This window comes from Populus nigra, chromosome 7 (genome assembly GCF_951802175.1).
Source record: "Populus nigra chromosome 7, ddPopNigr1.1, whole genome shotgun sequence".
Taxonomy (NCBI): Eukaryota; Viridiplantae; Streptophyta; class Magnoliopsida; order Malpighiales; family Salicaceae; genus Populus; species Populus nigra.
In genome coordinates this window covers 19,414,788-19,427,418 of record NC_084858.1, presented here as the reverse complement: position 1 = coordinate 19,427,418, position 12,631 = coordinate 19,414,788, and the positions used below count along the sequence as shown (strand labels likewise).

Below are 12,631 nucleotides of genomic sequence, written 5' to 3'. Positions count from 1 at the left end.
ACACAGTTTAATATCTAAACAATAACAATTGAACAATTCAATATCTCAATAATAATAATTAGACAGTAACAATTTAATATTTGAATAATAACACACAAAAATATAGTGTAAAAAAAAAGAATCATCTATCAAATTTCCATTATGAGTTATTTAGCATAAGTAAATTAACTTAGATCAATTTTCTTGATTCGTGATCCAATTAATCTTAGATTAACTTACATCAGTTTTCTTGATCCGATCAATCTCGAATTGAGTAGGTAATTATTTATTAGCTTGAAACACATAACATTAATTTCTCCTTGTTTTAATTTTTTTATATCCAAAATTAGTAAGAGCTAATCCAAATTGAATGAATGGACCGGCAACCCATGCATAAAGCCCGAACATGGCACAAATGCGAGGCAGATGAGAAAAGTCTGAAATGATAAAGACAACTAGACAAGTGCACAGGCCAAAAAGAGCAGGAACCTCGTGTCAATGGATAGGTCACGTAGGCCCTGTTGAGGCAGAAGGAAAAGGAATGACACGTGTCTATGTCAATTTCTGAAACCAGCGCTTTAGACCGCACATGCTATTGGCCACAGCAAAGCAAACTCAGATACAGACTCCAACATGGGAGAAAGAGATAGATATCATCGTGACACGGTGTTCGTTGTTGGGCTAGATTTGATGAAAAGTTTCAATCTTTTTTTCTCATGCCAATCCTTGGGGGATGTGTTTTTTTTCTTCTTTTTGGCTTGAATTTCTTTTGTAGCCTGATGTTTTGCAGGTTCCAAAACTAGCACTTGCTTTATTTGTGCATGTGGCGCTAAACAATTTCTGCAATCAGGAGTTTCTGTCCCCTTCATATCTGCTGGTTAACAGTGCTTTTCTGACAAATTACTAGTATTTCCTTCTGATTTGGTTCTTCATTTTGCATTCGCTAACGATGTAAATTCTCTGAAAAAAACCCTCTCAATTCTAATTACCTGGTTATTTTCTTCAGGAATATGAAGCCAAAACATGTGGCATTATCGCGGTAATGTTTTTGTCTGCAGATAATCCACTAGAGCAATTACTGCATTAGATTTCTTGTTTTTTACATAATAAACATATATTATTCATATTTTTGCAAGAGCATAGCTTTGTTTTGCAACTTCTCTCCATCACGCATAGTGTTAGTTTGACCTGTTTTCTTTTGCCCTTTTGAGAGCACGAGAAGGTCATTCTTTTTGTTTAATAATTTTTGTGTATACAATCCGAATGGGTAAAATAACTGCATAATTCCTGATTGGACCATTTAAGCATTGTTTGCTGAACAAGGAAATGCTTCTAGCTAACCTTTCGGTTTCACATCAAAGAACTTGGCTCGTGTTCTTTATTTATTGTCTTGTTCTCTAGTTACTGAAATATTTATGGATACGCTTTTCACCTTCCTTTATTTGACTTATTTTGAAGTTCTGAGGGTCCAAACAAGGATTCCTTTGATCGAAATCATGTAAGGTTTTATATGTTTTTCTATGATTTCAAGGTAGATTGTCACCTCAAGGCACTTTTCTCCCTTTTCTACTAGGGAACAAACTGTGTCTGACGGAGGCCTTGCAATGCCATCCATTGTTCTTCTGTGGGTTGGTTTGATATGTCCTAATTCCAAATCTTGCCAAATAAATAAGAAGAGAAATTAAAACCAATTATGTTTCTTTATTGCGTGACTTTGTACAAGATGAATTTAGAACAGTTAGGCAATTATACATAACGATAAAACAGTTCTTGAAACCTAGTTTGTTGGATTAATTATATGTTATTTTGAGGAAATGCTCATTCTTAATGAAAATTGGTTTGGTTACTGTATGCTTTTTATATGATTCATGATCTCAACATTATGGTGTTGCGGATTACTGTGGTTGTTTCGCTTCAGCTTTGGACTGCTACATTACTTCACGATGTTGGGTGGCCGAAGATGCTGACAAAAGCCTACTTCTTTGGCTCATTCCTCAACCACAATATTTTCTTAGCTATCCATGAGCTCCCCCACAATCTCGCCTTCTGAACTCCAGTCTCCAACAGGTGGCTTGGTGTTTTTGCTAATCTCCCTTTTGGTGTACCCATGTCTGTAACTTTTCAAAAGTATCACCTTGAGCACCACCGCTGCCAAGGAGTAGATGACATAGATATGGACATCCCAAACCATACTGAAACCTATCTTGTGACAAATGTGGCATCAAAATCGATATGGGTTATGTTGCAACTCTTCTTCTATGCTTTGCAGCCTCTCTTTCTCAAACCAAAGCCCCCTGGTTATCGGAGTTCATTAATTTTTCTGTCAGATAACCCTAGTTGCTGCCATGATTTATTTTTGGGGCTAGAGATCTTTTGCTTATTTGATCCTTTCCACATTCGTCGGTGGTGGTATGCATCCAATGGCTGGTCATCTCAGAACATCATGTCTTCAATCCAAACCAAGAAACATATTCTTCCTATGGCCCCCTTAATTTTCTAACTTGGCATGTGGGGTACCATAATGAACATCATGATTTCCCGAGGATTCCTGGGAACTTCACAAGGTGAGGGAGATTGCACCAGAATATCATGAGGGCTTAGAGTTGGACTTGAGGATTTAGACTATTTGTTGTAGTTCTAGAGTCCAGACTAACAACAGATTTGACTAACCATTCAATCTCTTACGAAGATTCTTTTGTTTACTTATTTGTCACCCAAACAAATTGAGATCATACAACAGTTTTGATGATTTATTTTTTGATTTTATCTATGGTGAGTTGAATATCCTTCCTGTCGGCATTGAATGTGTTTGGATGCAGGGAGTGGACAACATAGAATTTAAGTAGCATGTTCTATGTTTTGTGTGACCAAATCTCTTGGAATTGAACTGTGAAAGAAATATTCAAACATTAGATTGCTGTGAATTTCAAGTGTGATGCATGCTACAAGCTAGTTATTTCAATTAAAAGCTTCAAAGGGTGCACGTAGTTCTGAGTAACTAGTACTATATGGTTCCACAAAATGCCTGCAGGCTGCCGCTTCCATCAATTCCATATCAACCTTCACCAAACCTAATGTTCGTCTCAATAATAATGTTTGCCCTCGCGCCTCTCGTATCATATTGCAGAAAAGAAGTGTTGTTTTCTTCACATGTTGGTCTGAGAAGGACGAGAAATAAAGAGCAAAATATTATGTCTGCTACAATACATGCAATCAGTGAAAGACCTTTAGTTGACTGGAAATTAATGAATCCTTACATTCCAAGCATCATTCTTCATCGGAAATCGTGGTTCACCAACAACGTATGGAGGTTGTTGTAAATGGTGATTGATGAGTGGAAGTCTGGCCGGAGGGTGTTCATCATAAATGTCATAGTTGGATTCATTGCTGGGTCCAAGAGCTCTTAAAGCCATTGCTAATAACATAGAAAATCCCTGCAGACGAGGAACTCTTACATGGTGGGGTGCTAAATGCGAAACATATCTGTTTAAAAATTGTGCCTAAACAAAATTTTCCTTCATGTTCTTTGTTTTTTCAAAAAGGAAAATGCTCATCAACAACTAAGTTAATCAGGTAATCAATTTTCTTTTAATCAACAACTAGCTAGCTTGCCGCCATTTGAACAACTTTTAAAGGACTCTGTAGAATATAGAAATCAAACACCAGGAATGTACCTGAGCTAGGATGATGAACATGCCTATCCATTTGAAGAAGTCAAAATTAGATTCCACAAATTCTCTAAAATCATGGAACCTCCCTGTCGGATCCTCAGGTAAATCCTAATAGAGCAACAGAGTATGTAAGCCCTAAAAGTACGAAGTAACATTTTTTCATGGAAGATAGGAAGTGGAAGGAAGTTCGAAGAGGCAGCGTACCTTCTCCCAATCAGAATTTAGGAGTATATCTGCTGCAAGTGCTGTTTCCAATAAGAGAAGTACGAAGATAATTTCCATGTACTATGTTATATTAAGACCAACAACAAAGTAGCATGAACATGATTTGATTTTAAAATTTCTGCTTGATCATGAATTGTATGTTTGGATTCACCAGACTGAAAAAGGATACACAAGAAAGAAAAAAACCATTTGAGCAATCTGCAGAAATATGGCCTAGGCATGTTATTAGGCATAAGGTAACCCCAATGCTGAGAAAAGTGTATATAAACCTGAAATTCAAGAAGAAATGTTAGCAAGTTCCAGAAATTAAAAAAAAAAGAGTCTCTAATATGTGCAAAAAAAGAGGAAATTGTTTGACAATCATAAAGTATCAATCAACTTTTTCTTGTTTCAATGGTGAGTAGTAACCATTCCTAGATTCATAATGAATTACTCTGCCAAGAAATTGCCAGAAAGCTTCATTCTGCTAAAATTCTAACAAGCTGCTGATAAACATGGTGGAAGATAACCTTTAGCAGACAAATCTTTTTCTCTTTTATGGGGATCTTGTTTCAATTAAGTGCAAAAACTAGAATCAATATGATAGAGTAAGTGATTGGGGGCCGAATAGTGAAAATCTTCAAATGATGTGAAGTCAAACGGACAAAAACACAAGTGAAGATCACTCTAAAGAGAGAGCCTTTACCATGGAGCACTAGAATCAAAATCATCAAAAGACGAGTCTTGCATGTCTCTTTGCCACACTCTGCTCATCCAAAGACCGTAGAGAACCATTGCTATGCCAACAAGTCCCAGTGTCGAATTCACAAATTTCAATATTGACTGCAGACAAGTCCTTGCAATTCCTGCCATTGTTGTGTTACCGGAGAGCTGCTCCAAAAAACTTGCAGAACATTCAAAGAAGTAAACATCACTTTAAATTTTACTATTAAATTACAATGGCTGAAGAAAATTCGCATTGAATGTTATTACAACTAATCCAAATGGAAGACAAAATAAAAGAAAGTCATTTTCAAAAACAAACATAACAACATACTTCAGTTTCAAGCTTTAAGAAATAAATTCTCACTGACCAAATGGAGAACTGGGCTTTCTTCTCAAGCGGCAAGTAAAACTAGTACACCAAGTTACAAACTTGGATTTTCTTTTTCTTTCCCTTCATGTCCTGCAATGTGATATGATCATGGTGCTAAACAGAAAAGAGCCATAATTGAATAATGATGAAGTTGGGAAATTTCTTGGAAACTCTGCGTTTCATAGTACTTGTCTGGACTCACTTTCCAAGGTGGCAAACAGTCACTGGAGTTTTTATTATGTTTGTCTTTAGGTATAGGAACTGGACAAAATTCGTAACTCGCCTGATGTTATCAAGCAATCTTATCATAGCGTTACCTCCTCTTTTTATACAAGTATTATGAAGAAAGAAAAATATAATTCACATTACACTGAAACAACAAGATGAAATTCATTGGAATTAATGGTTTTGGTTCAGCAAAATAGAGGCGGTTGACATTTTTTTAGATAAATGAAGGCAAATTCATTATTAAAATCAACCGAATCTGGAAATGTTTCTGATACATGAGCACAAGGAATGCTGGAAACACAACTCCTCAAAGAAACAGAACTAAACAAAAGCTACAAAAAAATGTTTGTTGCAGTTGCCAGGAACTAGACAAGCAGGGATATTCAGAACCCTGCTTAGCTTCCTGAGAATTCTTGCCGACGAAAACATCCACAGCAGAGCGATCAACAACAGGGTTCAAACAATTTAAACATATGCAAGCCAATAAATCCTGAGAAGTGCTGCAAATAGGAAACACTTTCTATTTAAGATTTCTCCTTTTCTAATTCAAACTCGTACAACCACTTAACTATCAAAATTGGTCTGAATACCCTTTCCGTAGGGTTTCCCTTCATTATACAGAGAAGATTTACATTATTAATGGCAGATATCCAGCACCTAAATGGTATACAAGGTAAGTATTAATAGCAGATTTCCAGCACTCAAAATGCTATACAAGGTAAGTAAACATCCTTAAAATAGTACAAATTAAATCCCTAAATTATCTCAATAACATCCCCCTCAAATTGATGTTAGTAGATGAAGAAGCATCAATTTGTCAACCAAGAACTGATGTCGGTGTCGAGAAAAAGCTTTAGTGAAAATGTCTGCTGTTTGATGTTCGGTGGAAATGTGAGGAAGAGTGATCACATATCAGTCAAAGGATTCACGTATGGAATGACAATCAACTTCGATATGTTTTGTACACTCATGGAAAATAGGATTAGCGGCGATCTGAATAACACTGATATTATTAGCATGAAGAGAAGTGGAATGATGCTGAGGAAAACCAAGTTCACTCAATAACCCACAAAGCCAAGTGATCTCGGAGCAAGCGGAAGATATAGCACGATATTCAGACTCAATGGAGGACCTGGAAACTCTATCTTGCTTCTTACTCTTTGAAGAAATGAGTGCATTATCTAAAAACATGCATCAACCAGTAAGAGAGTGATGAGTATTTGCAGTTTGCACAACCAGCTCAGTTAGCGTAACTATACCCCACCAATTGTAAGGAAGATTCCTTAGGAAAGAATAACTCGCGTGTAGAGATGCCCTTCATATATCAAATAATGCAATGAACAACAGCTAGGTGAAGATTTCAAGGGGCCTGTATAAATTGACTTACCTGCTGCATAGCAAAAGAAATGTCAGGATAAGTAATCATCAAGTAATTCAAACTCCCAACAAGTTGCCGATACAAGGATCAATCTCATAAAAAGTCGCCTTCCTCTTAACGAAGTTTAAGATTTACCTTCAAAGAAGTAAGAATAGACTTACCCAATTGGAGGCCAGCTAATGAAATTACTTTCTTGTGTATTTATGTTGGTGTAACAATGTATTAGTCAAAGTAAGTTGCACCTCAAGGCCAAGAAAATATTGCAAGGGGCCAAGAAAGTATTGCAAGGGGCCAAGATCTTTCATGTGAAAAGAGGCCTTGAGATGTTGTTGTAATTGCGTAAGTAACGCAGTATCAGAGCCAGTAATCACAATGTTGTTGACATATACTAGAAGTAACATAATTCTTGCAGAAGTCTTGCGAAGAAACAAAAAGGAATCAAATTGACTTTGCGTAAAGTGAAAATCAAGCAAAGTAGAGCGAAATTTATTAAATCATATATGCGGAGCTTGTTTCAACCTATACGAAGATCGACGCAGCCAACAAACCTCTGAGGAAGGTGTAACAAACATGCCAGGAGGTGGAGACATATAGATTTCTTACTTCAAATCCCCATGTAGAAAAGCATTATTCACGTCCATTTGTCAAAGAGACCACCCTTGTAATGCAACAAGTGCCAAGATAGTCCGTACAATAGTCATTTTCGCAACAAGTGCAAATATTTTCTCATAATCTATACCACACTCTTGTCAATTCCCAAGGGCCACGAGACGGGTCTTACATTGATCCAGTGACCAATCAGATTGAAGCTTGACCGATTATACCCATTTACAACTAATAGGTTTGACACCTGAGGGACAAGTCATAAGATCCCAAGCGTTATTGTCTTTGAGAGCTTGGATTTCTTCTTGCATGACATGCTGCCATCATGCTTGAGTGGTTGAATGATTATAAGAGTGAGGAACAAAAACAGTGTCTAGAGTGGCAATAAGTGTAGGAAACGTAGAATCAAATGACGAATTAGTGTTTAGAAGAGGCGTTGAAGAAGGATGTCTATAATACACCATACATGGTTTAAATCACTTAATAGAAGATGGTGCATCATCATAAATAGGTAGAAGAGTAATAAGAGGATAAAAAATAACCTGAGATCGAAAGAAATATTGATTTAAAAAAAATCACATTCCGAAAGATCCATAATTTGTTTGCATGCATGAGTATCATAACAAACAAATCCTTTCTGAGTAGGGCTATATCCTATAAAAGCACACGTGACAGACTAGTCAACAAACTTGTGACGATGAACAAGTGTTAAGTGAACAAATCAAACACACCCAAAAGTATGGAATGATTGATACTTAGGAGACATTGTCAAATAATAAAAAAAATAGGGAGAATCATAATTTAGAGTGGCAGTGGGCAAACCATGGATTAAATAAATTGTACTAGATAAAGCTTCTATCCAGAACTTAGAAGGTACAATATGAATCAATTAGAAAAAGTATGAATGACATTTAAGAGATGACGAATCTTACACTTGACAACTCTATTTTATTGAGAGGTATAAAGACAAAAACGCTGGAAAATAATTCCGATAAACCTGAAAGAGGAATGATACATATATTCCCCTCTAAGTCGAAACGTAAGGTTTTCATATAAGTACGGAACTGGGTCTTGACAAGCGTAATAAATTTTTGGAAACAGTGAGCACATCATCTTTAGAATGAAGAAAGTAGATCCAAGTAAATTGATTATAATCATTGATAAACGTCACAAAATAACAATACTGACCATTAGAAATAGGAGGACTGACACCCCCAACATTAATATGCACAATCTCAAAGCAAGTAGAAGCACAATTTGCACAATCTCAAAGCAAGTAGAAGCACAATTACCATGCATAGGAAAAGGGTAAAGTTTTACTTTTACCAAGATGACAAGTAGCACAATTAAAAGATGCAAATGAATCTTTATTACCCAAAAGATCATGTTTCAAAAGATGAGTCCAAACAACAGAATTAGGATTACCTAATTTCTTATGCCATACTTCATTATTATTATTGGCAATAACTGTACAAGCAAAAGAAAGAGCATTAGGAATAGAAAATTGTAAAGGAAATAGACGTTCTACTTTAGGCCTCTTCACAATCACTGTCACCGACACCTGATCCTGCACAAGATAACCACCACGAGAGAAATGAATGTCGCAGTTATTATCCATAGATAAACCAGGAGAGACGAAAACATTTCAAAATGAAGAACCCAGAGTACCAACAGCAGTAATAAGAAGTGTACTATCATCAGCAATCTGAAGAGTCTACATGCCTCCATACTTACGAACATCATAGAGACCCGTCGTACTACCAGTCATATGGAGGTAAGATTTGTACCTTATAGACCTAAAGCCAAAATAGCAGACACAATCATCTACTGGACCATGACAGGGGTGAGAACAAAGGAATCAGAGCTTACAGTGGGGGAGCAGAAGAAGACGAGGACTGTACAATAGCTTGAAAGGCTTGGGATTGGCGATTTTGAGGCCGCACATTACAATCTTTGATAAGATGACCCTCTTTCTTGCAGTAGTTACAAACTTTTTTCAAACAGCTGCGAGCAATGTGACCGAGCTCCTTGCAATTGAAACATTGCAACTTATTCCTCCCTCTCCCTTGTGCTGCATAGGTTATATTCACAGCCTCAAAAAATGCCCTCTCAGAAGTCATACCGATCAGAGTGGATAATCTTTGTTACTCACGCAATAAATCTCCCAAGCAAATATCCATGGAAAGAACTGGATCACGGTTCAATAAATTGCCTCGAATAGGCTCAAATTCAGGTCGAAGCTTCATAAAAAATTAATCACGTTGACGCTCAGCATGAACCGGTTAAAGAGCAGCGAGTGCCACAGTGGGAACCTTAGAATGAACAGTAGCATAATACTGACTCCAAATATTAATAAAACCATAATAAAATTGTTTAATGGTCAAATTACCTTGAGCATTAGTGCTAATTTCCAACTCCAATTGGAATTTCCGAGCTTTGTGATCTTGGTGATAAATACGATGCAAATAGGCCTATATAGCTTGAGCCATAGTAAAACACCGAAGATTGGTGACAACATGGGGCTCGAGCGTTCCCAGTAGCCAAGAGGTAACCTTAGGATCCTTCACCTCCTATTGGGCAAGTTCCTTTTCATCAATGGGAACTAGAACAGAACTATCAAGGTGATGTGATAATTCTTTTCCTTTCAAGAACATTTTAAATTGAAATTGTCACGTAGGAAAATTCTTTCCAGTAAAGCGAACAATAGTATTGTCAAGAGACATGATGAAAACCACTTAAAAATAACAATAAAGTGTAACCAGAAACAACTTCAGACAGCCACTACAAGAGGCACTAGAAGAGGCAGCAACAGCAAACACCCACGGCAAGAACACTAGAAAAATCAGCAAGCTAAAGACAGCAACTGACACTCATGGCAAGAACACCAAAAAAAATCAGCAAGTCAAAGACAACAACTTGCAGCTCCCAAAAGACACCGACAGATATGAGACTACAAAAAATAACCTCAGAAAATCAGAGTAGTAGCTCTAATATCATGTCAAAATTGGTCTGAATGCGCTTTCCATAGGGTTTCTCTTCATTATATAGAGAAGATTTACATAATTGATGACAGATTTCCAGCACCTAAATATTATACAATGTAAGTATTAATGACAGAATTCCAGCACCTAAATACTATACAAGATAAGTAAACATCTCTAAAATAATACAAATCAAATCCCTAAATTATCTCCATAACATTGACAACCTGCTGTTAATGCCACGTTCCTGCTGAAGGCATTCCGTATAGATTCGGTAAATTGACAGGTGAAGATCTTTGATTCTCATGCCATCATTAGTTTCTTGCTAAATGAAGTAAAGACAGGCACGCTACGAAATCCCTCAATGATGCAAAAAGATAGGATTTATTCTGTAAATTCTGTTGGCCCATTTGAAATATCGATCCCAATCTCCAAATTGCCTGAAAATGTAAAAGTTCCTTTCAGCTTCAAACCAAATTGTTTTAACAACTTAGCAGTCAAGATTCAAGTCATTCATGGATTCATCAGCTCGTTTTGCAAAGAACACAAGCTGGGCTAACAGCTCTGCCTCTTTTTCTAACCCGTTTAACTTTCAAAGACAACATGTTGAATATCTTCAACAAGGCTAGACTGTGCTTTTTGGGATTGAAGCAGGATTAATCCTCAGAATTTTAAATCACAGCCATCATTATCATTTATATCATGCATATATTCATGCAAAAGCATCCAAATATTAAAATTATCCCTCATGCATTAAAACATATCCATCAAACACGTTCTCCCCATTTTGTCATCAACAAAAATAGGGGTAAAACGCTTCATAATGCATAGCTACGTACATAATAAGATTTCAGCAAATCCTAAACAGTACTAGAAAATAAACACGACTTAAGACCCTAGCATAAAAGTACTTGAAAGAAAACATAATTAGCTTCAACTAGCACCCAGAACGTTATGAAATGAAAGTAATTAAGCTTCCAGGCTGATCAGCTTAGAGTGAGACTGAGCCAAATTTTAATTTTTCTTAGACCTAGCTGGAGGAGTCCTCTTGTCTCCTGAGAAATTCAGCAACGTTATCAGAAATCTTTTTGATGGCGGCCTTCATTTCCTCCACATCAACTGTAAGTTCCCGCATAAGTTGTGTCAGTTCACGAAGAGTCTCATGAGCCTCATTTTCTGCATCTGCATCTGCATCTGTTGATACTAAACAAGAACCTTCAGTGTCGCTTTCGCTTTCATATGGAGAGGACCATTCTTCCTCTGTGCTAGGTTTCCTTGGGGAAGTCTTAGGACCTGGCATATTTCGTGAGGATTTGGTGAAAATCTTGTTAGATTTGCATGTAAACTTGAAGAAAATCAGAGAGAGTAAGAAGCGGAAGCGCAAAAGGAAGGAAAATAAGAAACTAGCTAGGGCTTTAAAGAGAAATTAAAACACCTCACTTGTATATAAAAGATAGTAACTAATGGCATGCCAGTGAACCACTCGTTCCTTACAAAAGCTTATTGATCATCCAAAGTGGCTGCAGCCAACTCAAATGTTTATCTCCCAAGAACTTGCCTGGGCAAGACATGCATGATCCTGAGCTGTAGATTATTATGGAAACACTAAATTTATTATAGTTTGAACTCGTATAAGCCGATCAAAGGTATGCATGCAGTATATTATACATCACAAAAAAGAAAAACCATTCATGGGATTGCATCATGGTTGCAAAAGTTCAGGAGAGACCTCTCCATCCCTGAATTTCCCCAGAAAACCAAGATATATAACTATTTTTGGATTTGCACTCACAAAACCTGCAAGCCTTCAAATTATGTATGAACTCTGACAACACTTTCTCTGCATTAATTCTCCTTAGTGGCCACCACAAGTGATCATATGCAAACTGCAATTTGGGCTCTGCTAGGATTTGAACTACTTGTTGAAACGGATTTCACTCGCCAGTCGCCACAAATCAAAAGCCTCAACATATTTTAGAGGCTGCAGAGTCGATTAATATTGAAATGCGGATTTAAGAAGCGTTTTTTTATGTATATATATATTTTAATAAAGACATTATAACAAAGCAGTTGCTGTGGTGTAGTGGTTATCACGTTAGTCTTACACACTAAAGGTCCCCAGTTCGATCCTGGGCAGCAACATCTTTCTAGATTTTTTTTATGTTCCCCTAATTCTCAATTAGACACTATACTATAATAATATTTCCTACAAATTACAATATACCAACAATCCATTTTAAAATTTTCTGTTTTTTCATGAGAAAAGCTGATAACAAATTTTATTTTGTAATTTATTTTCATTTATTAAATATTTTCCATCCTTTTTTTTTATCTAAAACAATGTATTTTCTTACTGTTAACAAAATTAAAGTCAGATTATTGTATTTTATTAATGATTATTTTGAAAACTAATGCATGTGATATTGCGGTGGCAAACAATTAACAATTGTTCTGGTATTCTGGGTAGAAAATTAGAAAATACAAAATAATA

At 36.4% G+C, this 12,631-nt stretch overlaps 1 protein-coding gene, 1 non-coding gene and 1 pseudogene across 5 annotated transcripts; 2 read left to right on the top strand and 1 right to left on the bottom strand.

The window, feature by feature from the left end:
• Positions 1-432: 432 nt before the first annotated feature.
• LOC133699220 (sphingolipid delta(4)-desaturase DES1-like) lies at positions 433-2,732 on the top strand (annotated as a pseudogene).
• Positions 2,733-2,867: 135 nt separating this feature from the next.
• LOC133700009 (tetraspanin-19-like) lies at positions 2,868-5,088 on the bottom strand. Of its 4 annotated transcripts, none has more exons than XM_062123560.1 (7): positions 4,949-5,088; positions 4,561-4,758; positions 4,045-4,144; positions 3,855-3,935; positions 3,654-3,758; positions 3,237-3,413; positions 2,868-3,137 (listed from the first exon to the last, which is right to left on the bottom strand). In XM_062123560.1, the coding sequence occupies exons 2-7, from the start codon at positions 4,725-4,727 to the stop codon at positions 3,126-3,128; spliced, it is 642 nt and encodes a 213-aa protein (XP_061979544.1). In that variant the 5' UTR covers positions 4,728-4,758; positions 4,949-5,088; the 3' UTR covers positions 2,868-3,125. The 4 variants fall into 4 exon arrangements, with proteins under 4 accessions (XP_061979544.1, XP_061979547.1, XP_061979546.1 ...); XM_062123563.1 differs by having other exon boundaries at positions 3,855-3,895; positions 4,062-4,144; XM_062123562.1 differs by having other exon boundaries at positions 4,561-4,745; positions 4,949-5,062.
• A 7,121-nt stretch (positions 5,089-12,209) lies between these two features.
• TRNAV-UAC (transfer RNA valine (anticodon UAC)) lies at positions 12,210-12,282 on the top strand. Its single transcript has one exon. It is a non-coding gene; the product is annotated as a tRNA-Val (tRNA).
• The last annotated feature ends 349 nt before the right edge of the window (positions 12,283-12,631 follow it).

Excerpts from the sequence above, each read along its gene's own strand:
- LOC133700009 (XM_062123560.1), bottom strand. The coding sequence starts at position 4,727 with ATGGCAGGAATTGCAAGGACTTGTCTGCAGTCAATATTGAAATTTGTG. Across the intron at positions 4,145-4,560 it reads TTTGATTCTAGTGCTCCATG|GTTTATATACACTTTTCTCA; the intron begins GTAAAGGCTCTC and ends CTTGAATTTCAG. Across the intron at positions 3,759-3,854 it reads TAAATTCTGATTGGGAGAAG|GATTTACCTGAGGATCCGAC; the intron begins GTACGCTGCCTC and ends TTGCTCTATTAG.